Genomic DNA, 26,469 nt, shown 5'->3' on the forward strand with positions numbered 1-26,469 from the left:
ACCTTCAGAATAAGGAAACAAATGTAGAGGAGAATAAAAAGAACCCCTCCAAAATCCCCCAAAGCCACTTTTCCTTAAGCCCTTCTTGCAAAGAGACATAATAGTTGGATGGCTTCATGAAATACAGCATTTAGTATCAAGGAGCAGGATGTTGCCATATTGCAAGTTGTTTTTTTTCTTTCTTCAGATAAACAAGAGGGGAAAGGGAAAAGGGGCTACAGATAAACTGTTGGACAAAGAGGAGGGAGTGGAATGATCAGGCTGATTTCAGCCAGGACAGAAGTTGGGACCAAGAGCAGTTTATGATGACTTCTCCTTCCTCGCTCTTGGGGAATCTGCTCCACTGGCACCAACAGATCCGTTCACACCATTGGCTGTGAAAATACAAATGAGAAGATGCTTGATGCAAGTGATTTTGTTGTCTGGACACCTGAAGTGCTGTTACTATTTTTCAAAGGTTTGGGATAATCAATTCTTTTAGGTTTTTGAAAAAAAAGTCTCTTATAGTCACCAAGGCTGCATTTATTCGATCAAAAATACAGTAAAAGCAATACAAAATCAGAAATAATTACAATTTAAAAGATCTTATTTCGGTTTTAATATATTTAAAAATGTTATTTATTTTTGTAGTGGCAAAGCTGAATTTTCAACAGTCATTACTCCAGCAATGACAACAGTTCTTTTAAATAAGGGCAGTTGTGGCCTGATGGTTAGAGAGTCATAGAGACTTGTAACCTGAAGGTTGCAGGTTCAAGTCTCAAAACTGGCAGGAAATGTCGGTGGGGGAAGTGACTGAACAGCGCTCTCTGCCACACTCAATACCCACATCTGAGGTGCCCTTGAGGAAGGCACTTAAACCCCAATTGCTCTTCGGGCACCACTGCTATGGCTGTGTGTGTGTTCACTACTCACTGCTCCTAATCTGTGTGCACAAACTTGGATGGGTTAAATACGGAAGACAAATTCTGAGTATGGGTTACCATGACTTGGACTTCACGTCACATTTAGGGCTGCACGATATTGAAAAAAAATATATATACACATTTAGTTTCTGCTATATATATTGCGATATGAAAAAAACAAAAAAAAACACCAGATGACTTGAATAAAAATAATCAATGATTAGGGTGATTTTGTAGGCGAGTAAATCAGCATAGAAAAACAAATTGCAAGCATGGATAAATATAACAGAACAAAGATACAAATGAAATAAACAGTGCTTTATATATTTTTTTTTTAGGTAAGTCTAATAGTATTCAGGTACAGACATTGAATAATCAAATGTAAAATAACACTACATAGTCTTCACTGTATAAATTAAATCTAATAAATCAGTTTTAAAGCTACGAAAGTGATTTTTTCCCTCTGTGTTTTGTTGTTTGATTAACATTCGTGACACAGAAAGCCTCAGGAACATTAAACTGCTGTGAACCCATATACTGTTACACACATCCATTTTCTTTCTCAATTGTTTACCTTCACCTAAACCATAAGCACCTGTGTTTACAAGGATACTTGCAGAGACATGCATTTTGACATAATTTCAGGCACAAATAGACGCGCAAGTGAATGGAATTCAGTGTTCACATGCATCTGCGTGGCTCTCACCGTGTACACCAGACGCGTGCGGCGCGGCACGACTCGTCAAAATATTAAAGAACACAATATAATCAGTGATGCTGTATACACTAGATGTGGCGTGACATGACAAATCCCCGACAGTTTTATTTATGACAAACTGACACAAAGTTCAAATGATTTGCAACGGTCGCTTTTCACGTCCGGTGTAGACACGGTGTCTGTGTGTTCAAAGAAAACAATCAGTATAAATATAATGATCAGTATACTAAACATCGCACATCTCGCAATGTGATTATCGCAGATGCACACATCACGATATCGATGGTGAAATATATCGTGCAGCCCAAGTCACATTGTAATCATTTTTCACAATATTACTGTTTTTACTATATTTATGAATAGATCTATGCAGCTGGATGAGCATAAGAGACTTCTTTCAAAAAGTAAAAAAAAATATTTCAAACGTTTGCCCTGTAGTGCATCTCTAGGTAGAAAGATGCCACTAAAAGAGATAGTTCACCCAAAAATGAAAATTGTCACCATTTACTCACCTTCCACTTGTTCCTAAAATTAGTTTCTTTCTTTTGCTGACCACAGAAGATATTTTGCAGAATGTTGGTAACCCAAGAGTGGACGGTAGCCATTGACTTTCATAGTATTTTATTTTCTTCCATACTATGGTAGTCAACGGCTACCATCAACTGTTTAGTTACCAAAATGCTTCCTTTGTGTTCAATAGCTGAAAGTAATTCATACAGGCTTGGAAGAACTTGAGGGTGAGTAAATGACCATTTTCATTGTTAGGCAAATTATCTTTAAATGTAATGATTTTGCTTAATAAAAGCAATACGCTTTAAAAACAACTCTATATTCACAATACAGTACACCCTGAAGTACTTTATTGCTACATGTAGATTCTAGATGTGCTTTGCTAAATAGTGTTATTAAAGGGATAGTTCACCCAAAAATAAAAATTCTGTCATTAATTACTCACCGCCATATTGTTCCAAACCTGTAAGACCTTCGTTCATCTTCGTAACACAAATTAAGGTATTTTTGATGAAATATGAGAGCTTTCTGACCCTCCATAGACAGCAACGTGTTTAAGGTCCAGAAATATAGTAAGGACATCGTTAAAAAAAGTCCATGTGAACGAAAGACTTACAGGTTTGGAACAACATGAGGGTGAGTAATTAATGACAGAATTTTCATTTTTGGGTGAACTATCCCTTTAAGTGCAATAAGCCGCAAAAAAGAACTCGGTACAGTACTTGCGCTGACTTACACCCAAAACATACACATCTCTCAGACAACATACAATTCAGAACTTAGTTGTCTTTATTGGCTTTCTGCGTTTCGATGGTCAGATATATTTATGTAAACGCTTATGTCTTAAGTGAATGTAAACAGTTGGGAGAAAATCAGATGCATGTCTGTATATTGGTAAAATAAAGTGGCAGCAGCCTCGAAAATGACTCATATCGCCCACCCCTAACTGGAACATTAGAATAGCGTGTGGTATTTTAATAAACGTGTAAACTGATCTTAAGTGGGCAATACTGACCTTTCTTTGATTTGCTCTTAGAAGAGGATGATTTCTTCTTTAAGGTCTGAGTCTGTGCGTGTTCTCTCCATCGTCGCAGCTGGAAGTTGATAAATTTCCACATCATAAAAGCCTGAGTGGTGCATATTGCAGCCAGGACAGTCACCCTGAGAAAAACAGAGTGCCATTACAAACAACTCCAACAATAATAAAGCAAAAGGTCATCATTGCTTTTCCATCATCTGGTGTTTTAATGAATCACGTTCATCCAAAAGGCTCTCACTTTAAGTAGAAAAGCTTTTATAATGTGATTATATATTATGCGTATTATGAGTTGAGACTTTTTTTAATGGCTGACTGGAAATTTTGGGCCACTAGAGCAAATTGTTATATTTGATGCCAAGAGGATTTTTTTGGGGGCTACACAACGGTGTTATCATCTCTCACTCTGCACTTTTACACTGAAAACCAAACACTTCAAAACTAAACTGTGCAAATTACTTTTGGACAGCATTGCACATACCACAAAACCAGCATGGTGCAAACCATTTGATTTTAACAGAGATTTTCCTCCTTTAAAGCTCTACAGAAATTCAAACATATCACATGACAAGGCACTTGGTTTATAATAAGTTGCTAAAAATTGCTTCTTGAAAAAATGCTGAAAGTTTTCGATTTCTGAAGAGCAATCCAAAATGCTAAGACATTTGCATGATTGATCTTAATGATTCCTTCCTTTCCTTTGCAATGATGAAGGAATACAACCAGATGAATTTCACCCTGCTTACCGAACAACCAGGACATTAAAGCTTCCATCTGCGAGGTTCAGACCCTGCTTCTCTGCTCCGGCCAGTCCAAAGCCCACAGTGAGAACAGACAGGGAAAGAGTCAACAACCGGCCCAGCACAAACAGAACAGCCCAAACTGTAAACCTGTTAACATACACAAAATGCTTCATAATGGTCATCCTTTCTTGAGTTCAAACACAGAAATGTGCTGATATTCAATCTATCAGTGCACAATAAAAATCAGTAGAGGTGTTTATCAGCTGGACTTGGTCTGTGTAATGAATAGCACTCACCCGGTCTGTCTGTCTTCATTGCTGAAGTAAGTGAGTTGGGATAGATGGAAGAGGAGCTCAACAAAGTAATGCAGAACCAGCAACACCAGGCCCAACCGGTTCAGACTAGAAAACACATCATTAATGGTTTAAACATGAATGAAAATGCTGTATTAGTCTTTAAAAAGTGTCATTTCCTGTCATTATGCATACTTTTGGAATTAACTTTACACCATGTCATAATCAGGTGTAACAACAGCCAATCAAAAATATCTGGGCCCGTATTCACAAAACATTTTATCTTACCACTAAGAGTTCTTCTAAATAGCAGTAAAAGTTGTTAGCTAAGAGTTTTCTCTTAAAACCTATTCCAATTTGTTTGATTTGTTTGAGCGCATACACACCTCACGCACCGGATGCCGTGCGCGTGCCCAAAGAGAGTTGGACATAGTGGTGTATTAGAGGTAAAAAAAAAGATATAATGTTCGGTTTCTCGCACAAACCAATCGTTTCGTGTCTTAGGACATCAATGTGTCGTCACGAGCCACGGGGTTTAATTGGATTTGTCTGCATGTTTTTTTTACTCTCATAGATTTTGTTACCATTGCCATGCATTATACGACTGATAGACTGCAACGGTTGGAGTTAAAAATCATCATGTGTGTTCTACTGAAAAACAAAGTCACCTACATCTTGGATGCCCTGGGGGTAAGCAGATAAACATAAAATTTTCATTTTTTGGTGAACTATCCCTTTAAGTGTTGCAAACTAAGGACTACAATGATGTTAGCCCAAAATGGCTGCCCTCGACCTCTGAAACAGCCAATAGTGAGCCTGCTCATGTGAAGTCACAGCAGCACAACACTAATCATTTAATGTAACTACAATTCAATTATTTAATTAAGACACTGAACTATTTTAATATTTACATTTAAAAAAATGCTTTGCATTGTGCAAAATTACAAATTGTTACTGATGCTTTGAAATTGTTTTCTAATGGTATGTCTCCTCGTTTACAGTTGGAGCACTGATGTGAACATGACTTCCATCAGCAGCTCCAACAACTCCAGGAAAGCTTACAATCCTCATGAAAGTGGCTTGTTTTTGCAGCATGGTTTGACGGTCAGTTGGAAAGTCAAAGAACTGCCATATAGCAGTGGTCAAAACTGCCAGCCTAGGAAATTTGACATCTTCAACCTTAATTAAAAAAAAAAAAAAAAAAGTGATATATATATATATATATATAGATAGATAGATAGATAGATAAATAGATAGATAACACATCTACCAGTACAATACTAGTGAGTAGAAAACACATCATATTTTACATAAATATAATTTTTATAAATTGGATCTTTATACATGAAAATATTCACAGTTGCTGCCTTTTAAACTTCAGGATGGGGGACCCTCACACCAGGATGATCACATTTGGGTTTCAGTGTCATCTAAATGATTGAAAACCCCTGGTCTATTGGTCGTAACTCTTTTTGCCTTGACAGCGTAGCTCTCTAATCTTATTTGCGGATGCACATTCAGACCTGCTGGTTTTATGGCAGTTTGACATAATGACAAGAACTACTGTGTTTTCCATTTTTATGTGAACTGTCATTTTTATGTAAGCCATTGCTTAAAAATCTAGCATTGTGCTTTTGTGAGGAAGGGATTCTTCAGATTGTTTTTGTCATTTCTCTATTATGGCTTTGTTTTCATATCAGTATCGATAATCACATTTTAATTTGTGTCCATAGATTTCATCAAAGTGTACGTCATGGGCCATGTTGCCCTCAGTTACTGGCATATAGAAACTAAACACCATTCTTCAGCCATTCACACCAAATCAGTTGGTATAGATTGGGTTCTTTCGTTAAGGGTAATTCAATGTCCCCTTACACACACAACCGCACAGTTGCCTGGTCTCAATAGGGTCCAGGTGAGTGAGAAGCTGAATAATAAATAATTTGGGGTGGTGTGTAATCCATACTAGGGGAAGGAAATGCCTGGAAAGGGGGAACAGTATAATACAGCGCTGCTGTGAACTGGAGCTGGCGCAACCGGCACCACCAGGGCTCATTTATCCTCTGATGAGCATGATTGAAAGTAAGCAGATAAACATAAAATTTTCATTTTTTGGTGAACTATCCCTTTAAGTGTTGCAAACTAAGGACTACAATGATGTTAGCCCAAAATGGCTGCCCTCGACCTCTGAAACAGCCAATAGTGAGCCTGCTCATGTGAAGTCACAGCAGCACAACACTAATCATTTAATGTAACTACAATTCAATTATTTAATTAAGACACTGAACTATTTTAATATTTACATTTAAAAAAATGCTTTGCATTGTGCAAAATTACAAATTGTTACTGATGCTTTGAAATTGTTTTCTAATGGTATGTCTCCTCGTTTACAGTTGGAGCACTGATGTGAACATGACTTCCATCAGCAGCTCCAACAACTCCAGGAAAGCTTACAATCCTCATGAAAGTGGCTTGTTTTTGCAGCATGGTTTGACGGTCAGTTGGAAAGTCAAAGAACTGCCATATAGCAGTGGTCAAAACTGCCAGCCTAGGAAATTTGACATCTTCAACCTTAATTAAAAAAAAGATTTTGTAAGCATATTGCATATTTGTTTAGAATCAATAGTTTTATAATAATGCAATGAAACATGCCAATGTGGTCATAATTTTTGGCCATCACTAGATTTAGTGACTTCCTCACCCCTTTTGAGATTTTTTTCAAAACCCTAGCAACAAAATAAATTTCTTGGACAAACCTTATCTACACTGAACAAAATTATAAACGCAACACTTTTGTTTTTGCCCCCATTTTTCATGAGCTGAGCTCAAAGATCTAAGACTTTTTCTATGTACAAAAAAGGGCTATTTCTCTCAAATATTGTTCACAAATCTGTCTAAATCTGTGTTAGTGAGCACTTCTCCTTTGCCGAGATAATCCATCCACCTCACAGGTGGCCACTCTAAATTGTGCAGTTTTACTGTATTGGGGGGGCCGGGGGGATCCGAAAACCAGTCAGTATCTGGTGTGACCACTATTTGCCTCACGGGCTTCCATACCACCTCAGCATTGCCACAAACTGATCACCTCCATGCCACGCCGTATTGAGGCAGTAATTAAAGCAAAAGGAGCCCCTACCAAGTATTGAGTACATGTACAGTAAATGAACATACTTTCCAAAAGGCCAACAATTCACTAAAAATGTTATTTTTTGTTGGTCTTATGAAGTATTCTAATTTGTTGAGACAGTGAATTGGTGGGTTTTTGTTAAATGTGAGACAAAATCATCACAATTAAAAGAACCAAAGACTTAAACTACTTCAGTCTGTGTGCATTGAATTTATTTAATACACGAGTTTCACAATTTGAGTTGAATTACTGAAATAAATGAACTTTTCCATGACATTCTAATTTATTGAGATGCACCTGTATATTTATATGAACTCGCAATTATGATGTAATCTAGTAACATTTAGCAACTGTTTTAGCTTTCAATTGAAAGCAGTTGGCAACACCGGTCAGTGATTTTTTTCCCCCTCGTATTTTGATGGTTTAAGTGAAAATGTGGGATCGTAAAAATAAAATAAAAAAACCTACACACATCACTTTTGGTCACTGTTGTGTTTGGTGGGGTTAGTACCACAATATAAGACCATCACCACCGGTGCATTGCTGCATTTTTCCAGCCCAAAAAAAATGTAATTACTACTTTCATTTCTGCAGGTAGAGCATTGATTTGTAGAGTGGAAGAAGTTAATACATTTCTTACTTGGTCAGTTACAGAAAGAATTGACCATCAAGTCTGTATCGTTTCATCAACTCCATATCATCATATAACTCCAATACGTCATATCTTCATTGGAAAGCATGCGTTTCCTCCTCTTTGCTGCCATCTTGTTATTCCTAACTAGGTTAGGAGACCTCTCCAGCTCTCTTAAATCATTTAGGAGCCGAGACCTAGTCTTAACACTTCAGAACCTCACTTATTCTTAAGTCTTGGAATAAGAGTAAAATTACATCATTCTGACACAATTATGACTAAAATTTTACTCTGAGCAGGTTTATACATATGGCCCCTGATGTCAAAGTTTGAGGTCAGTAAGGTTTTTTTTTTATGTGTTTTGGGGGAAAAAAATACTCAAAGGCTGCATTTATTTGATCAGAAATGCAGTAAAAACAGTAATATTATGAAATATCATTACAATTTAAAACAATTGTTTTCCATTTTAATATATTTTAAAACTTAATTACTGTGATGGCTAAGCTGAATTTTCAGCAGTCATAACTCCAGTCTTCAGTGTCACATGATCCTTCAAAAATCATTCTAATATGCTGATTTGGTTATTATTATCAACGTTGAAAAGAGTTGAGCTGCTTAATTTTTTGTAGAAACCATGAGACCTTTTTCAGGATTTTTTGACAAATAGCAAGTCTCATTTATTTGAAAGTGAAATAGAAATCTTTTGTAACATTATAAATGTCTTTATCATCACTTTTGATCAATTTAATGTGCTAATTTTTTGAATATAAAACTGCCTTCTAAATTTTTGAGCGGTAGAGTATTTAGTAGGGATGCTCCGATCAGGATTTTTGCAGCCGATACTGAGCACCTATTTCTTGTCATGGTGATCGGCCGATACCGATGCTGATGCTTCAAGCTTTATATAGACGTTTCATCGGGCGCACGCGCACCTGGCCTGGAGTTAACTTCCAGTCTTTTGTGTTTGTTTATCAGTCTGGCTATGGCGCCGGCTACAAACGCAGTTAAAGTTAAGGTGATGAGTAGACTGAAGTTGGGCTCAGGTGGTTGTGCTGTGGGATGTGTTTCCCATACATTTATTTGTGGCGCTCGCCACAATATCAAAACTGACAGATTTTCCAAAAGGCTTCGTTGAATAAACATGAGCACGTACTGCACATTTAAAAGGTGCGGGTGTTTTTATATCACTGTATTTCTGAAGGAAAATTTTCAATGTCATTTTCATTTCATCTTGCATGTTATATGCCTGATAAAGCAGCGTTTGTGAGCTCAGCACTGCTTTTTGTACTGCCGTTACTGGGGAAACCTCTGTTTCTCCCACTTTAAAGTACCTTCTGCTGGCAGAGAATTAATTAGCATTTCTAATAAGTCCATCTGATTTACGCAGCAAACATATTTTGCTTTTCCTATATCCACGGGTCGGGTAATAAAAAATGCATTCTGATTATTTGCAGGTGGATAAAATAAAGCATAAATTATGCAAATATTAACTCCATTTTTTTTTCACGAGGTAGACGATTTCATGTGTGTGTGTGTGTTCATTCACCTGATCGGGAAGTTGCAGTGACAGAAACGGTGACATTCCAGATAAAGTTTGAAAGGAGTAAAACCTGTGTTAATGCTATTGAGTAGGCTAATATGGCCAAAGAAGATATTTTGTTTTATAAATAAATGTTCATTTATAAGCAGCCCAGGGTCAGCGTGTTATGTTACCGTTATTCCTTACGGCTCCGACAAGATTTTGTTCCGTCCTCCATGCTGTAACAACTCACAAAAGACTATTTTTAGCCAAGCAGCGCGGAGAGCCGCTTCAGAAACGTGCCGCGGCTGGCTGATAAACACACTGACTAGAGCGGCCACGATCAGCTCCGGTTCCAGTGGAGCCGTAACGCGCCACAGCTCTAACGTCACTGAATCTGCTGTTGAACCATTCATTCATCATATCATCATGCAAAACATACACAACAAATAGCTAATTTTTCATTGTTTCTCGAAACGTCATAGCATTTCCACACCGGCGATGACATGACTGCAGCGCCAAATCATTTATGTCCCCACGCATCATGTACGTAGTCACGCGTTGACGTCATCAAATTGCGATCGGTTTGTGAGATCGAGTCATAAAATGTGATTATCGGTCGATACCGATCTCCGGCCGATCGACCGGAGCATCCCTATTATGTAATATTACATTATTATAATATTGTATTACATTAAGTATTATAGATCTTCTATAGAATATATTGGAATATATAAAATAGAAATAATTAATTTGCTAAAAATCTTTATGAAAAAAATATGAGAAATACAACGGAATCAAAGTCACAAGTCAAATCTGAGGATGAACTCATTTGGTGGTGTTACTACTAGGATTTTTAAGTAGCTTAGCCAGCAAAATGTTCTTTTGCTATCTAGCTTCATCAAAAAGAGCATGTTAATGGCCATGTCATTGCTAGTGAACAGCCTGGTTCTGCTGGTCTCCTCTAGCTAGACTAGCACCAATCCAGCACTAACCAACAACAATCAGTCTAGCTGATCTTATCAATAGGGTTATCAGTGGTGCAGGGATGCTCAAACCCGTAATGGAGGTCAGCTCCATGGATGGCTGAGTGTCGGTGACCTCTATCATGATGCTGGTGTTTCTGTATCGTTTCATCAACTCCATATCATCATATAACTCCAATACGTCATATCTTCATTGGAAAGCATGCGTTTCCTCCTCTTTGCTGCCATCTTGTTATTCCTAACTAGGTTAGGAGACCTCTCCAGCTCTCTTAAATCATTTAGGAGCCGAGACCTAGTCTTAACACTTCAGAACCTCACTTATTCTTAAGTCTTGGAATAAGAGTAAAATTACATCATTCTGACACAATTATGACTAAAATTTTACTCTGAGCAGGTTTATACATATGGCCCCTGATGTCAAAGTTTGAGGTCAGTAAGGTTTTTTTTTTATGTGTTTTGGGGGAAAAAAATACTCAAAGGCTGCATTTATTTGATCAGAAATGCAGTAAAAACAGTAATATTATGAAATATCATTACAATTTAAAACAATTGTTTTCCATTTTAATATATTTTAAAACTTAATTACTGTGATGGCTAAGCTGAATTTTCAGCAGTCATAACTCCAGTCTTCAGTGTCACATGATCCTTCAAAAATCATTCTAATATGCTGATTTGGTTATTATTATCAACGTTGAAAAGAGTTGAGCTGCTTAATTTTTTGTAGAAACCATGAGACCTTTTTCAGGATTTTTTGACAAATAGCAAGTCTCATTTATTTGAAAGTGAAATAGAAATCTTTTGTAACATTATAAATGTCTTTATCATCACTTTTGATCAATTTAATGTGCTAATTTTTTGAATATAAAACTGCCTTCTAAATTTTTGAGCGGTAGAGTATTTAGTAGGGATGCTCCGATCAGGATTTTTGCAGCCGATACTGAGCACCTATTTCTTGTCATGGTGATCGGCCGATACCGATGCTGATGCTTCAAGCTTTATATAGACGTTTCATCGGGCGCACGCGCACCTGGCCTGGAGTTAACTTCCAGTCTTTTGTGTTTGTTTATCAGTCTGGCTATGGCGCCGGCTACAAACGCAGTTAAAGTTAAGGTGATGAGTAGACTGAAGTTGGGCTCAGGTGGTTGTGCTGTGGGATGTGTTTCCCATACATTTATTTGTGGCGCTCGCCACAATATCAAAACTGACAGATTTTCCAAAAGGCTTCGTTGAATAAACATGAGCACGTACTGCACATTTAAAAGGTGCGGGTGTTTTTATATCACTGTATTTCTGAAGGAAAATTTTCAATGTCATTTTCATTTCATCTTGCATGTTATATGCCTGATAAAGCAGCGTTTGTGAGCTCAGCACTGCTTTTTGTACTGCCGTTACTGGGGAAACCTCTGTTTCTCCCACTTTAAAGTACCTTCTGCTGGCAGAGAATTAATTAGCATTTCTAATAAGTCCATCTGATTTACGCAGCAAACATATTTTGCTTTTCCTATATCCACGGGTCGGGTAATAAAAAATGCATTCTGATTATTTGCAGGTGGATAAAATAAAGCATAAATTATGCAAATATTAACTCCATTTTTTTTTCACGAGGTAGACGATTTCATGTGTGTGTGTGTGTTCATTCACCTGATCGGGAAGTTGCAGTGACAGAAACGGTGACATTCCAGATAAAGTTTGAAAGGAGTAAAACCTGTGTTAATGCTATTGAGTAGGCTAATATGGCCAAAGAAGATATTTTGTTTTATAAATAAATGTTCATTTATAAGCAGCCCAGGGTCAGCGTGTTATGTTACCGTTATTCCTTACGGCTCCGACAAGATTTTGTTCCGTCCTCCATGCTGTAACAACTCACAAAAGACTATTTTTAGCCAAGCAGCGCGGAGAGCCGCTTCAGAAACGTGCCGCGGCTGGCTGATAAACACACTGACTAGAGCGGCCACGATCAGCTCCGGTTCCAGTGGAGCCGTAACGCGCCACAGCTCTAACGTCACTGAATCTGCTGTTGAACCATTCATTCATCATATCATCATGCAAAACATACACAACAAATAGCTAATTTTTCATTGTTTCTCGAAACGTCATAGCATTTCCACACCGGCGATGACATGACTGCAGCGCCAAATCATTTATGTCCCCACGCATCATGTACGTAGTCACGCGTTGACGTCATCAAATTGCGATCGGTTTGTGAGATCGGCCAAGTTAGTGAGTACCGATCGAGTCATAAAACGTGATTATCGGCCGATACCGAACTCCGGCCGATTGATCGGAGCATCCCTAGTATTTAGAGCAGGATTCTGGATCGATTCGATTTAATGTTCAAGTGAACATGTCATTTATTTTGTAGTAAATAATGTGTGCCCTGACAACCGTTTATGATGATTAATAAACATTGCTTACTTCAGAACGTAGGCCCCTGTGATGTGAATCAGGTAAAGGCTGATATAAACAAGCTGACGAGGAATGTCCTCCTGAAAAATAAAACAAAACAACATACAAAACTTACTAAAACATCCAAATAAACACTATCCCCTAAAACGGTTCCATGTATGCACATCCAAAAATGTCCACAGTGATTGTCTATTGTCATGTCTTCACTGAATTTCCGTCAAGTAAATGTTTGGTAAAAACAAAGCCACTGGAAAGGGAAATCAGTCCGGTCACAATAGCAGGATGCATGAATATGGTTTTCAATGCATGTTGCGCATCCTCAAACACTTTGCTTGCTTACTTTCTTGGTCTTCTGGAAGTAGAGCTCAGGGATAGCATGAAGCCAGTAACCAAGCTGACAGATGTAGTAGAACTTCATCTGGAACCTAAAACAAGACAAGCAACAACTTTAGCATCTCCACGACTCATGGAAGTCAAACATCAATGATAATTGCATTTGCAAGCTGTGTGTTAAATACAGTAGGTCTACAAAAATCAGAAGAGAGAATTAGAGGTAGACTAATGCAAGATAATTTGATCAGGAGTCTTGAGAAATCTTTTGAATGGTCTTCTCCATGCGAACCAGCCCGGCAGATCAGTTTACCAAAGAAGATGCATCTTATTAGTGCTCATGCAGCAGATCGGTAGATGTGACGCGAGATGGAATATGAACCTCCACCATTTCATGGCCCACATTGAAACACCCATCACTTTACCTTCATTAATCAACATTCCATTATTTTAAATGTAAACATGCTATGCATTTAAATTCACCTGCACTTCCCAGCAGCACAGACAGCTGTACTTACGGCATAAGAGTATGCGGGTAACCATCCCAAAGGCTGACGGGATTGGACAGGAGGTTCTCCTTCAGATGAAGCAGAATAAGTCAAATGAATCTTCCAGACACCGTTATAAACATCGACCTGGACACAAGCTCATATTTATATGAAGCAGAGTAGTGACGCGCTTACAGAAACAAGAATGTTGGCTCCCCACAGGCAGGAGAAGAGGTAGAAGGCACTCAGCTGACCCGACTCATTGAACTTGCTGTGCTTGGTTTTGGAGAAGTGCATCTTCCTGTTGATTTTCTGAACAGTCGTGGATTCAAATAAATGGCAAAACATTTATTAGTATTAACAGTGTTGCACCAAAACACTATTAAGATGCACACGAACATTTATGGACAAATGTTCGTTGTTTCAGATAAACATTGCAAGTTTATTCAGTTTATACAGGATACTTACATCTAGCACGTATTCCTGAATAATGGCGTGCATGATAATGGCAACCAACATGTAGAAGAAGACAGTGGCCACATCTTTCAGACCGTAATGGAAGTAATTCACTGCTGTTTCCTCTGGACCTCCTAAAAACCATGATACAAACAAAAAGCAAGCATAAAAAAAAGATCATAATGCTGTCTTATTAAATGCTAAATTGCATGATTGCACACTTAGTATGGCCAAGCATGGTAACTTCTTGATTTAATTAAGTATAGACAGAACTGATTTGTTTGGCCAAACGCAAACAGCAAGATAATGAATAACAGAACCAATGCACTCGATCTTACACCTTACTTTGGAAGTGAGCATTATTCTTACAAAATAAAAGGAGATAATCATGATAAAACAAAAAGATGGAGTTGTTTTTTTACAATATCTAGCTCGCTCTTATAACAGCCACAGTAAGTGTCAGTGCCATCAATTATCAGTTCACTTATAAACATCATTAGTAGAGCTGTTAGACAAAAACTCTGATAATCTTGTTGTGTTTTTAATTAAAATAAAAACAACAATGATACAGAAAATTGTACAAATAGAAAGGAAAAAAATATATACTCCAGCTATACAAACAGACCAAAAGAAACTAGAGTGCAAATGATATATATATATATATATATAAATGGGCCACATACTTACCATTTGCTGGAATTGTTACATTGTATTGCACAGTTATGAACAAAACCGCTACCTTTGATGTAATCTACATGGAAAGAAATATAAAAATGCAGTCAATACACAAATAAAGTAATAGTTAATCTCAAAATGAAAACTCTGGCAATAGAGAACGGCAGCCGGACTGTCACCATTCACTTGCATTGTATGTAAAATAAGGTTTACAATGCAAATGAATGGTGTTAAAAAATAAGTCATGCCGATTTTAAGCAACATGAGGGAAAGTAAATGACAGTATATATATTTTTTGTGTGTATGGTATATATATACTAATTATAATCAGTTTCATCATTTTCCAAGATATTATCATTTAGATGAGAATACAATCACTTACTTAAATCGGTTTAGAAATGCCCATTAAGAGCAACAAATCAGTTCCAGTAGTGTAAACTTCATTTCCCATGATGCACCAGCGCTGATATTTAGCAAACTATCGTTCAAATCTAACGGTTGTGCAAACTCGTATTCCTAACGAGTGCTGAGAGTGTAAAATCATTAGGTTACTATCAGTAAAAGCATTTTGGTAACAAAAATCGTGACTCTGCCGCCGCTGTGCACCGGTGACAACGCTCAGTCATTCTCCGATTGCCACGTAACACTTCATTTGCGCGTAAAAGTATCAGGGCAGCTACAATGTTACGTAATCATCTTCACAAACCAATTCTGTTATCAACACTCCTTTAAATATAATAAATTCGCGCGGGTGTTTTTTTTTGTTTTTTTATCTCGCGGGTTTAAAAGTTCCTTTAATCGCTTCATAGGGAATTCCTCTCTCGCTCTCATGCATCATGTCTCTGTGAATCAAAATTCCCAACTATCTGAATGCAATAAGCAATTAGCGCCTACGCCTGAGAGTCAAACCTACTCTAAAAGATTCATTTATATGAATCATACATATGCAAGAGGATTAAAAAATGCTGCACATTAACGGTAAACCCAAAAAGTAACAGTTAAAGGAAGTGAAAGGGACGAGACTATGACAGAACACGAACGATCCGTTAGATTTCTTATAGAAAACAAGCAAAACCATAAACACTGATCAGGCTGATTTGTCATCTTTGACTCCAGACTGGTCTTAAATCTGTAAGAGTGTATGAATTCATTCAAAAGTGGATTCTTACCTCAAACATAAGACCCAGCAGAAACACCATAGCAACACAAGACACAATATCCGCGTGGTTCTGGATCACAAACTCGTGGCTGAGCATCGGTGGGTTCTTGTTGTTCTTTTTTCGGATGCCCATCTTGGTGGATGTTGAGAGAACTTTTGGTGGTGAGTGAGTGAGGAACACGTCTTCACTATTGTTATCTGGCAGGCACGTCAGTCTTAACGCCTACTTCTGTCTTTCTTCTTCCACCCCCTTTTTTTCAATTTAAGGCACGTTGTACAGTGACAAAAGATGCAGTAGCGCCATCCGTTGGATTGGAGTAAAGAAGACGTTTTATTCATTTTGAGATCAAGAGCCCTTTTTAGTGGATAGAAAGGAGGATAATAGTGAAATTAATGAATAAAAACAAAAAGAGATACATGTTTGTTTTATTAACATCGTCATTATTACCAGACAGTAAAATCTATTATTTAATATGTGTATTTGTGTATTTAGGCCTACATACTGTAGACAAGTGCATGAAGTGCGTGAAGTGCGTGAAGAGCTTTATTGCCAAGTATGTTTGCACATACAAGGAATTTGTTATAGTGTCACAAGCTTCCAGTACACGGAGACAACAACAACACACAGATAATAAAAATAAGATGTGAATAAAATACACATGCATAAATATAAACCACAAAAAAAGAATACATTGTATGTACAGGTGTGCTATAGATAGAATAGGAATAGAAAGTGTTCAGCTCCAGGTTGTTAAGACTGCACCAGACAGTCTTGATATACTGTAGTATATCATTTCTTACACTGCAAAGACATTAAAGGGTTAGTTCACCCAAAAATGAAATTCTGTCATTAATTAATCACCCTCATGTCGTTTCACACACCCTGCATAGACAGCAACACTACTACCACGTTCAAGGCCTAGAAAGGTAGTAAGGACATTGTTAAAATAGTCTTTGTGACATCAGCGGTTAAACCTTAATTTTATGAAGCTACAAGAATACTTTTTTTGTGCACAAATGGACATTAATAATTTAATAAAGTCATATACTTATGTTATTTTGTAAGAGGGAACATGAAACATTCAGCTGAATGTCAGCTGCTTATCTTTAGCTTTTGTTAAAGTAAACTTAAAATTTACACACGCACGCACACACACACACACACACACACACATACAAACTTTTATGTAATATAATATTATATAATACTAATATACATTATATCACATTTTATTCATTACACTACAGGTCAAAAGTTTGTAATTCTTAAGACTTTTTTAAAGAATTTGCTTTTGTTCACCAATGCTGCATTTATTTTATAAATAATACAGTAAAACAGAAATATGGAAAAATATTATTACAAAAACAAACGTTTTCTATTTTAATATATTTTAAAAAGAAATTTATTCCTGTAATGCAACGCTGAATATTCAGCAGCTATTACCCCAGTCTTCAGTGTCACATGATCCTTCAGAAATCATTCTAATTTCATTCTCGACTATATTATATTCATTCTTTTCATACAAATTAGTTCACAAACTGAGATCAAGCAATAATTGTGGATGCCCTGCTAATGTAAGATGGTGTTGTGGCATGTATTCTGAATCAAGTGTTTAAACAAGTTGCTTAAATGAGTAAAAATGGAGAAAACAATTTAATGACAAACCAAAGACAATGTAATCAACGAAAGGAGATGCAATGACCCGAAAGACTTTGTAACATGAAGTATGATTTGGAACTCTGTTTCATTCTGTAAAACACGTAAAGCTGCATACCAAAACAGGCATTTCCTTATGTTTAATTTTTTTGTTCACACAAACAACAGCCAAACACACATAAATACAGGTCTTTACCAGCATGTGGTTAGACGGTAGTTAAGTGGTAGTTTCAGTTTAGGATCTCAGCAATGAAGAATGTGTGGTTATTTCCTGGTTTGAAATAATAGGAAGGCTGAGGAGATTGAAAATTGTGAGTATTATAGTTGGGAGAATGAAAGACATTTCTTCTGTATCCAGGGTGTCAGGGAATGAATGATTGCTGTATTTGTTCATTGGTCCAGCCCTTGCATATATCTAAAGAAGTATTTGGGTGTGTGTTACATCACACAGTAACTGTAGGATTAGCTCAGAAAGGGAGTGGTTTGTTCTGTCATATGAATTATGAGAGATCATGTGGTCTAAACCAGAGACTCATCGTCACTGCTGATATGAGCAAGCAGAAGAATGGAAACCCTGGTAAGTTCCGAATGACATTTCTTACAATTTGAACATTTCCTGACAGCTACTGAGAGTAAATGTAAATTAATATTACACTCGGGAGCATTGTAAAGTGACAGTTTATGGCTTATCTCAAAACAACAGCATACTGTATGATTATCGCTCACTGCCGGATAATGAAACTTAGCAAATGAATTTTGTCCTGATGTCAAATTTACTTTACAACATGAAAACAGTAAGTACTTGATTTATGTACTTTCAGGATGTTTTCTTTAAAATAGTACATGACAACATGTTGCATTTATTATGTAAATTGCACATAGACCTGGGGGACCAGTCGCATAAACTTAGCCTCTATGTTAAGACAGTGTCTTAAGTTCATATATATATATATATGATATGATATGATATGATATGATATGATATGATATGATATGATATGATTATCATTTGAATCAATTTGAAATGTGTGGACCTAATATTTCAAATATTAAAATTATATTTCATCCAAAATAAAAATCCTGTCTTGTTATAGACTTGTTATATACGTTTTTTTCAACTGCTTACAGACAAAATCTTTACTCGTCACACAATTTCTGAAACCGAACAGCAGAAGCACACACCAAATCTGGAAATCTCTATACTAATTCTCAGCCTTTGATTCAGTTTCCAATTTCATAAAACACTTTTTGCAAAACACAACACACAATTCTCTATGTAACACACAAAAATCTATCAGGAATTAATATTATGGCAAAGGTGTTTGCAAATGTTTGCTTTTGAGAATTGAGATGTTTGTGATATTTTGAATGCAGTGCTTCATTTTGCAAGAGACGTGAGGCATTTTGCATTTTGTGGGTGCAATTCTTGGATTTGTCTGTAAAGTTTTGAAAAAAAGAGGCAACGTTTTGAAAATGTGTGTAACTGTAAATTAAGAAATGTCTCTTTTAAGCAGGCATACCCAACTCTGGCCCTTGAGGTCCAGTCTCCTGCAGAGTTTAGCTCCAGCCTGGATCAAACTCACCTGCCTGTAACTTTCTAGTGATCCTGAAGACCATCAGCATGTTCAGGTGTGTTTGATTAGGGTTGAAGCTAAATTTGGCAAGAAAGTGGACATTGAGGGCCAGAGTTGTGAACCCCTGCTTTAAAATAAGGAGGAAAGCAAATGAAAATGTAACATTCACACATTTGGTTGGGCTATTCATTAATGAATTGTTTTTATTTATTTATTTTTGTTAAATTTTATTTAAATTTTGTTTTGTTGCCTATCTGTTATTCTAAGGTATCTCCATCTCTTGACAAAGAGATTTAGAGGCCTGCGTTCGGGACAGGAGGAGCAGTCACAGCTTATCGGTCTTGCTACCGATCTTAGCATGCTCCGCATGTTTGAGACGTTCCTGGAGAGCATTCCTCAACTCATTCTGCAGGCTTATATCATACTGGAGCACAACCATCGCTCTAATCTGCAATGTGAGTCCTGCACAGACACAATCACTACATGCACATAAATCTAGTCATGATTTATCAGAAGAATCAGAATTTTGACAAATACACCACCATTTTAAAAGTTTGGGGTTATTACGATTTTTTTATTTTTAAAGAAACTAATAGTTGTATTCAGCATTAAATGGGCAAAATTGACATTGAAGACATTTACAACAATTTAAAATAAATGCTGTTCTTTTATACTTTCAATTCATCAAAGAATCCTGACAAAGTATATCATGCTTTCCACAAAAATATTAAGCAGCTGTTTACAAAATTGATAATCATAAGAAGTGTTGACAATGACTTCCGAAGGATCATGTGACACTGAAGACTTAATGGCTGCTGAAAATTCAGCTTTGCATCACAGGAATAAATTACATTTTAAAATGTATATTAAAAAACTGCTATTTTAATTTGTAATGATATTTCGCAATATTACTGTTTTTAACTGTATTTTTCATAAAATAAACACAGCCTTGGTGAGCATCAGAGACATCTTCGAAAAACATAAAAAAATCTTACCAACCCCATAATTTTAAATGGTAATGTAAGTTTGAATTATTTTAAAATGATAATAACAGCAGCTATATCAATTTAAAACCTAATATATATATATATATATATTAAAATGTTTTGCTTGAAAGTGTACTGTAAAAATGCAGTAACATTTTAAACTGAGCCTTATGAATTTTTTGGGGGCCACTTTGTCCCTACATATGATTGTAAAAGACCATTTTTTGACCAATAATCAGGCTGATTTGTCATTTAAAAAATCTCTCTGTTTAATTTTAGACATCAGCATGGCCCTGTCTTTTCTCACCATAGCCTGGGCCACGGTAGACTATCGTCGCTGTTTACGGCAATCTCTAACTCACCTTAACAACATGCCTTCTGGAATCCCAACAGTCGTATATCTGTCCTACAAAATCTTTACCATAACCCCTCGAATCCTCAGCCTCACGCTCTTCATCATGCTCTCCACCTTCAGTATTGTAACAATGGCCTGCATATGGCTGTTGGGAACCATCTGGGCATTCTTGGAGGAGACCAGCTTCTGCACTTCACGAGCCCTTGAACATCTTTATCGAGCCGTTGTTGGAGTTATTCTCATGTTCACCTTCTTTAACATTAAAGGAGAGAACACCAGAGTTCACATGACAATGTATTACTTTTTAAATGTGTGTCACAACCTTGCTGCACCCGTTTTGTTGTTTCTGCTCAAACCGGAATCTGAGCGGACTGACTACTTCCTGCCAATTATATTTTTTATATTAGTGTCAAATTTAATGGGCCTGGGTTTTCTGGGACTCTATTACAGCCTCCTGCACCCTCGTGGACCTGGCAGAGAGGAAATGGAAGTAGATGGAATGGATGAAATAGATGGAATGGAACATGAACCAAAAACAACACGTTTACAGCGTTTTTTACAAATACACTGTAAAATCTAATTAGTTGGGCTTACTTAAAAAAAGCATGCAAACCGATTGCCTTGAAAAAACTAAGTAAAGTGAAATAGGAATAGTATGTTGTACTGACAAAAGCTTAGTTAGTATAGTTTACTTACACGAGAGTTCTAGTAACTAAAAAAGAACTGTAGGGGGTACTTGATCCTTTCATTTAGGTTTACTCATGACTTAGTATAGCTACTCACTGACTCCCAGAGTGCATTGCGGCATGAATAAATTATGCAGTTGCTTTGTTTTACAGTTGATTTTATTTGCCAATTTTATTTGCTGTCTTGTGTCAGTAGTAGCACAACAAAAAGAGCAGATAAAATGGTTATTGTTACAATTGATGAAAATAAAGTAAATTGATTTGATACCATTGTTGTGATTCACATGCCGAATGTTTAAATCTGTGTGTGACTTTAGCATATCACCACACATTATTTAAGGATTACATAAATCCAATTTAAAGCATCTCAAGGTATTTCTGAAAAACGAAATTTGAATTTTTTTTTAAAAAAAAGAGTGTTTTAATTAGAAAAGAGATGACCTTCTAAAAGCAACTTATTTATTACTTTTCTCCCCTTGAAATCAAATAACTCTGACTTCATGATGCATTGCTGCACTAACAGAGAGAACATTTTACTACCACAAATTTCCAAGTGCTCAACCAAAGGGAATGCTAATCACTTTAATGGTGAGTTAAAAAAAACATTTTGGGAAAATCAACATCAATTTATGAAGTCAGCTTGTGTGATGTTCTCTCAAATATTTCAGTTGTATTGAAAATTCAACATTCAAGATGACTTTGGGAAACAAGTGAATGCAACTAGTGAAAGATAACTGCAGACATTGAGGAAATAGATGAAAAATGTATTAAGACTCTTTTTCCTTTCTTCTTCTTCTGTTGTTATGTTGCACATTAGCAACATATTAATGCACTGCTGTCTCTCACTGGTTTATTAATATCATTGGTTCCTTTGTGGCTACTTGAATATTTTAAGTAAGTGTCACTCAAAACAGTAAGTAAATTGTTTTATTTGCCTTGAAAGTAGCTGTAACTTAATAAAACCTAGTAAGTATAACAACTAAGTAAAGATAACTAATTAAATCTAAGTAAGGTAAACTATTGGATTTTACAGTGCATAGTCTTGCTCATAAACGAATGAACTTGATTGACAAAAAGGTACATATTTATAGATATTTATGTTGGAGTTGATAAAGTGTGAAGGGTCTATGTTTAAACATGACCTGAAAGCTGCTAAGGAAGGTATGATATCTGATTTTACAGGTATGAAATGTAGAAGCTTAAAGGTTTCATTGAACCTGTAAAAATTAGGAATAAGCTTTCTACTGCAAATGTTTGCCTTTATTTCACCCTCTCCCATAGAGCTGTCCAGTTTACAGTCCTAAAGTGATGAATAATGACAGAACTTGTGATTTTTGTCAAAAGGGGTTGAATGGAGTATGTTGGGTAACTCCTTAAATCAATTCAAATGTTCACAATTGTTTAGCATGAAGTTATGATATGCATTTGTGGTTACTGAAAGTTTTTTTTTTAATGTGTAAATGAACATAAAATGTTTGGGGTCATAAGATTTTAAATATTTTTAAATTAAGTTAACAATGAATACATGCTGCTCACCGAGGCATCATGTATCTGATCAAAAATGTCAAATACGGTAAACACAGTAATTTATGAAATACAATTTAAATGACTGTTTTTATTTTATTTTAATATATTTTAAACTAATTTATTCCTGTGCTGGCAAAGCTGAGTTTTTAGCATCATTACTCCAGTCTTCAGTGTCACATGATTTTTCAGAAATCATTCTAATTTGCTGATTTGTGCTTAAGAAACTTTTCTTTGTATTATCAGTGTTGAAATTAATTGTGTGGCCTTATATTTTTGTCCAAACTGTGTTTTTTTCAGGATTACTTGATAAATAGAAAGATAAACAGAACATTTTAAATATCCTTACCGTCACTTTTGATCATTGTAATGCATTCTTTTTGAATAAAAGCATTAATTTCTTTAAAAAAAATCTTACTGACCCCAAACTTTTAAATGGTAGCATAATTCCTCACAAACCAAAAATCGTACCCTGCTTCTGGTCAGTTTTCTGTTAGTAGTTCAATCACTACCACAAAAATAACACAAGATGGCACTGTTGTTCTACAAAAATCTTCTGAATTTAGTAAATACTGCCTTATCAGGAGATTTTGTTGGCATCATGGAGACTTGTTAAAACATTTAAAACTTTTTGTAATAAAGTAATTACTTTTTTATTTGTCTGCCATCTATTATACCAGGTAAAAACAAAACAGCAGTCTTCAAAAACATTTAATTCTGCATACATTTAGCAAATACTCATTCAAAAATAGGCTGGGATTGTAATTAACACTGGCACGGCAACATTTGTTTAAAAATGTCCTTCACATGAATATGTATGCCTGACTAAAGCAGAAAGATATGTGAACTTTGACCCTCATAATCTCTACAGAGAGTGAGAAAGGCTGAGAGATCATGCAGATTGCCTGTTTCAGAGCTAATTGAAAGATATTAAACCAATCCAATTGTGTTTTGACTACCAGCAAAATATTGTGCAAGCAAGTGGAGTGAGGCCAGATTGAGAGAACAAGAAAAAAGAGCTAAGATAAAGAGAGAGGGTTAAAATAGAGAAGCGGTCACAGCATTTCCTCAGTGTGCCGTTCAGTGAACATCTGTGCTGAGGAGGTGAGCTCACCATGCAGACAGACTGCAGATTTATTCAACGGTAGTAGCCTTTCAAATAAACATGAGTACTGCTCTGCAGGCTGCAGGCCTTCTTTGATTTTCTCATGTATACATACACACACACAGTGGCCCTGAAAGGTATTTGGACATATTTCGGACATTTAAGTCACACACCGCCAAAAAAAAAAATCAACCCAACTGGCATCTGCAAACAAATGATGCTTGAGTTGAGGTTTACTCTTCACCATTGATTCTTCTCTTTCTTCTAGTTTTAACCAATTTAATTAATACATAAAATAATTTGGGGTTCAAGACTATTTATTTATTTATTGTATTTGTACTGTTTTGCCAGTTACTTGATTCATCATGTTTTGCTCTAAAAGTGTCTAAAAAGTAATTTAAATGTTTAAAAGAGATCTCAAAATTGGTGTGATGGTTCCTGAAACCCCCACTACTTAGGCACCCCCACATGCACCGGGCACTATGTGGTGCTATAATACAAAACAAGAACATTCTGTTCTTTAACATACGTTATACCCATAATTAAACTGGTTTAATTCAATTTAAAATCTATGGCTAATAAAATGAAAATGAACTGAAAAGTGTCTATCAGGCATTTATTAAATGCGGCATATTTATTTTCACGCATTTGTACAGCGTTGCACATTATAACCAATCACGCACGATTCTGTTGAGCTTATGAATGAAATTAGCCAAACAGAGGCCTTCAGATAAACGCCAGTTTTGTTTAGTGCACACACCCTCTGAATTCTGACTGTACATGAGATGCTAGAGATTAATTTATTATACAGTGTAGACAGCTTCAATGATTATCTGATTAACTGTAGCTTTTTGAGAGAGCTTAAACTCACGCTAGAAATCAGTGATAATGTTCTTTTTATAATGTTAATGTTCTTAGCCTGCTTTCTGTAGGACATCATTTACTTGCCTTTTGAATAACTGTAAAAATGCGTTTATTCGCCATTTCAATAAACGAAAAGCGTTATAATAATTAGTGACTTACAATCTCTTCAATATTGATTTGAATACGCAGTTCGAATCATATGCAACACAAGTAGGCTATGGCTTGAGGTTTCTTCTTTTTTTAACACACTCCTGTCGTTAAAGGTAATAAAATCCATTATTTTAGTCTTTATTTTATATTATTTTAATACTTTTCTTTTTAAATCTCAACAATAATATCACTAGGCTACATCATAATAATGATTATTGATGTAGGCTAGTGCTAAAGTTTCGGAACTGACGAATCTGTGACCGATCGTTGAAATCTGGCATTGAAGGTTTTTTTTTTATTTTTTTATTGAACAGTCAAAATTACAGCAAGTTCTTGAGACATTTATTTATTTTTTCGCTTTCTGCAAGTACAAACAGAAACACAGCAAAAATTAAATAAAATTAAAGCTGCAAGCAGCATTTATCGGGATTCAAGCATATTAAGGCGAGACAGTGGAGACACTGCAGGTGAATAGGGTAAAAATAACGAATAGTTATCGCCTTACTTACCCAGCTGATTGATTACATTGATAATTGCAAAAAAATGTTGTATTACAGGTTACGAGAAAAAACCCTCGTGGTCTTCCTCTGAGTCCGCACTTTCGTGACGTAATGCCGCTTTGACTATCAGGTAGAAGTCTGCTGCGGAGCTCGCACCAGTGCGGGCTCGGCAGAAGTGCGGATCGAGGGCGCATAACGGCCGCAAAAGGGTCGCTTGTGAGCACCCATCTGAACGCTAAAATGACAAATGGGACACCCTACGGTCTCGTGGACTTAACGGACATGCGCACGCGGCGGCCATTGTAAGTCCGTAAGACCACAAGTGCACATGAAGTGTTCAATTTGGGACAGGGCCAAACAGGCCCACCAAGTTTCATTTTGATCTGCCTCCGTTAACCTGGTCAAACAGGTTCTCAAATTTCATAGGCCAATGGCAGCCATGTTTTTTGAGAGGTCCTCATAGACATTCATGGCACCTTCGACCAAGACACTGCATGCCAATGTTCAAGTCAATCGGACTAACGATTGCGTAGTTATAGCCATTTTCATGTTTTTTTCCTGTGGACAATCGCTTTACCATCATGGCAACTTGGACAAGAACAGTGCATGCCAATCAAGTCAATCAGACTAACTGTTGTGTAGATGTAGTGGTTTTCATGTTCCTCTTCAGGAATTCGAGCTGCGTCGGAAAACGCTAGGGGAACACCTTCTGTGACCACGCTCTGAATAACATGTGAAATCAATCCAATAGCTGAGCGGGACGTCACGGGCGGGTGATGTCATGACCAGGAAGCTATAAAAGCACATGCGGCGTGGTGCGGTGAGCAGCCTGTGTGTGGTTTGCTTGGGAGCGAAGCATAGTTGTTACTGCCTTGCTTCGCTCTCAGAGGGCTCTCTTTGAGGAGGGAGCCTTCACTAGCATTCCTTGCTGTGCCGGCCCCACTTTCGCCGAGGCGGAGCGGCGGCTGTGCTCGTGGGTTTCGCGTATGGATCTGCTTCCTAATCACCAGATCCGGCGCCCACTCTCTGGGTTTCGGAAGCCCGCGCTGCGGTCCTTCCCACTGGGGAGAGGGCGTGACGCTCCGCCTG

At 36.8% G+C, this 26,469-nt stretch overlaps 2 protein-coding genes across 3 annotated transcripts; one reads left to right on the top strand and one right to left on the bottom strand.

Moving 5' to 3' along the window:
• Nucleotides 1–178: 178 nt before the first annotated feature.
• LOC107589926 (translocating chain-associated membrane protein 1-like 1) lies at nt 179–16,237 on the bottom strand. 2 transcript variants are annotated; one of them, XM_016278502.1, is made up of 11 exons: nt 15,990–16,237; nt 14,833–14,896; nt 14,158–14,279; nt 13,885–14,001; nt 13,720–13,778; nt 13,212–13,296; nt 12,881–12,951; nt 4,206–4,310; nt 3,913–4,056; nt 3,146–3,291; nt 179–374 (listed from the first exon to the last, which is right to left on the bottom strand). In XM_016278502.1, exons 1-11 carry the CDS (start codon nt 16,110–16,112, stop codon nt 301–303), a joined length of 1,110 nt encoding a protein of 369 aa, XP_016133988.1. In that variant the 5' UTR covers nt 16,113–16,237; the 3' UTR covers nt 179–300. The 2 variants fall into 2 exon arrangements, with proteins under 2 accessions (XP_016133988.1, XP_016133989.1); XM_016278503.1 differs by lacking the exon at nt 179–374 and adding an exon at nt 647–922.
• A 1,599-nt stretch (nt 16,238–17,836) lies between these two features.
• On the top strand, nt 17,837–23,013 carry LOC107589964 (XK-related protein 9-like). The gene is made up of 4 exons (XM_016278556.1): nt 17,837–17,841; nt 19,478–19,665; nt 20,476–21,041; nt 23,008–23,013. The coding sequence occupies exons 1-4, from the start codon at nt 17,837–17,839 to the stop codon at nt 23,011–23,013; spliced, it is 765 nt and encodes a 254-aa protein (XP_016134042.1).
• The last annotated feature ends 3,456 nt before the right edge of the window (nt 23,014–26,469 follow it).

Source organism: Sinocyclocheilus grahami, unplaced genomic scaffold (assembly GCF_001515645.1).
Source record: "Sinocyclocheilus grahami isolate Dianchi unplaced genomic scaffold, SAMN03320097.WGS_v1.1 scaffold122.1, whole genome shotgun sequence".
Taxonomy (NCBI): Eukaryota; Metazoa; Chordata; class Actinopteri; order Cypriniformes; family Cyprinidae; genus Sinocyclocheilus; species Sinocyclocheilus grahami.

Excerpts from the sequence above, each read along its gene's own strand:
- LOC107589926 (XM_016278502.1), bottom strand. The coding sequence starts at position 16,112 with ATGGGCATCCGAAAAAAGAACAACAAGAACCCACCGATGCTCAGCCAC. Across the intron at positions 13,779-13,884 it reads GAGCCAACATTCTTGTTTCT|GAGAACCTCCTGTCCAATCC; the intron begins GTAAGCGCGTCA and ends CTTCATCTGAAG. Across the intron at positions 12,952-13,211 it reads ACTTCCAGAAGACCAAGAAA|GAGGACATTCCTCGTCAGCT; the intron begins GTAAGCAAGCAA and ends TTTATTTTTCAG.
- LOC107589964 (XM_016278556.1), top strand. Across the intron at positions 19,666-20,475 it reads CCATCGCTCTAATCTGCAAT|ACATCAGCATGGCCCTGTCT; the intron begins GTGAGTCCTGCA and ends GTTTAATTTTAG.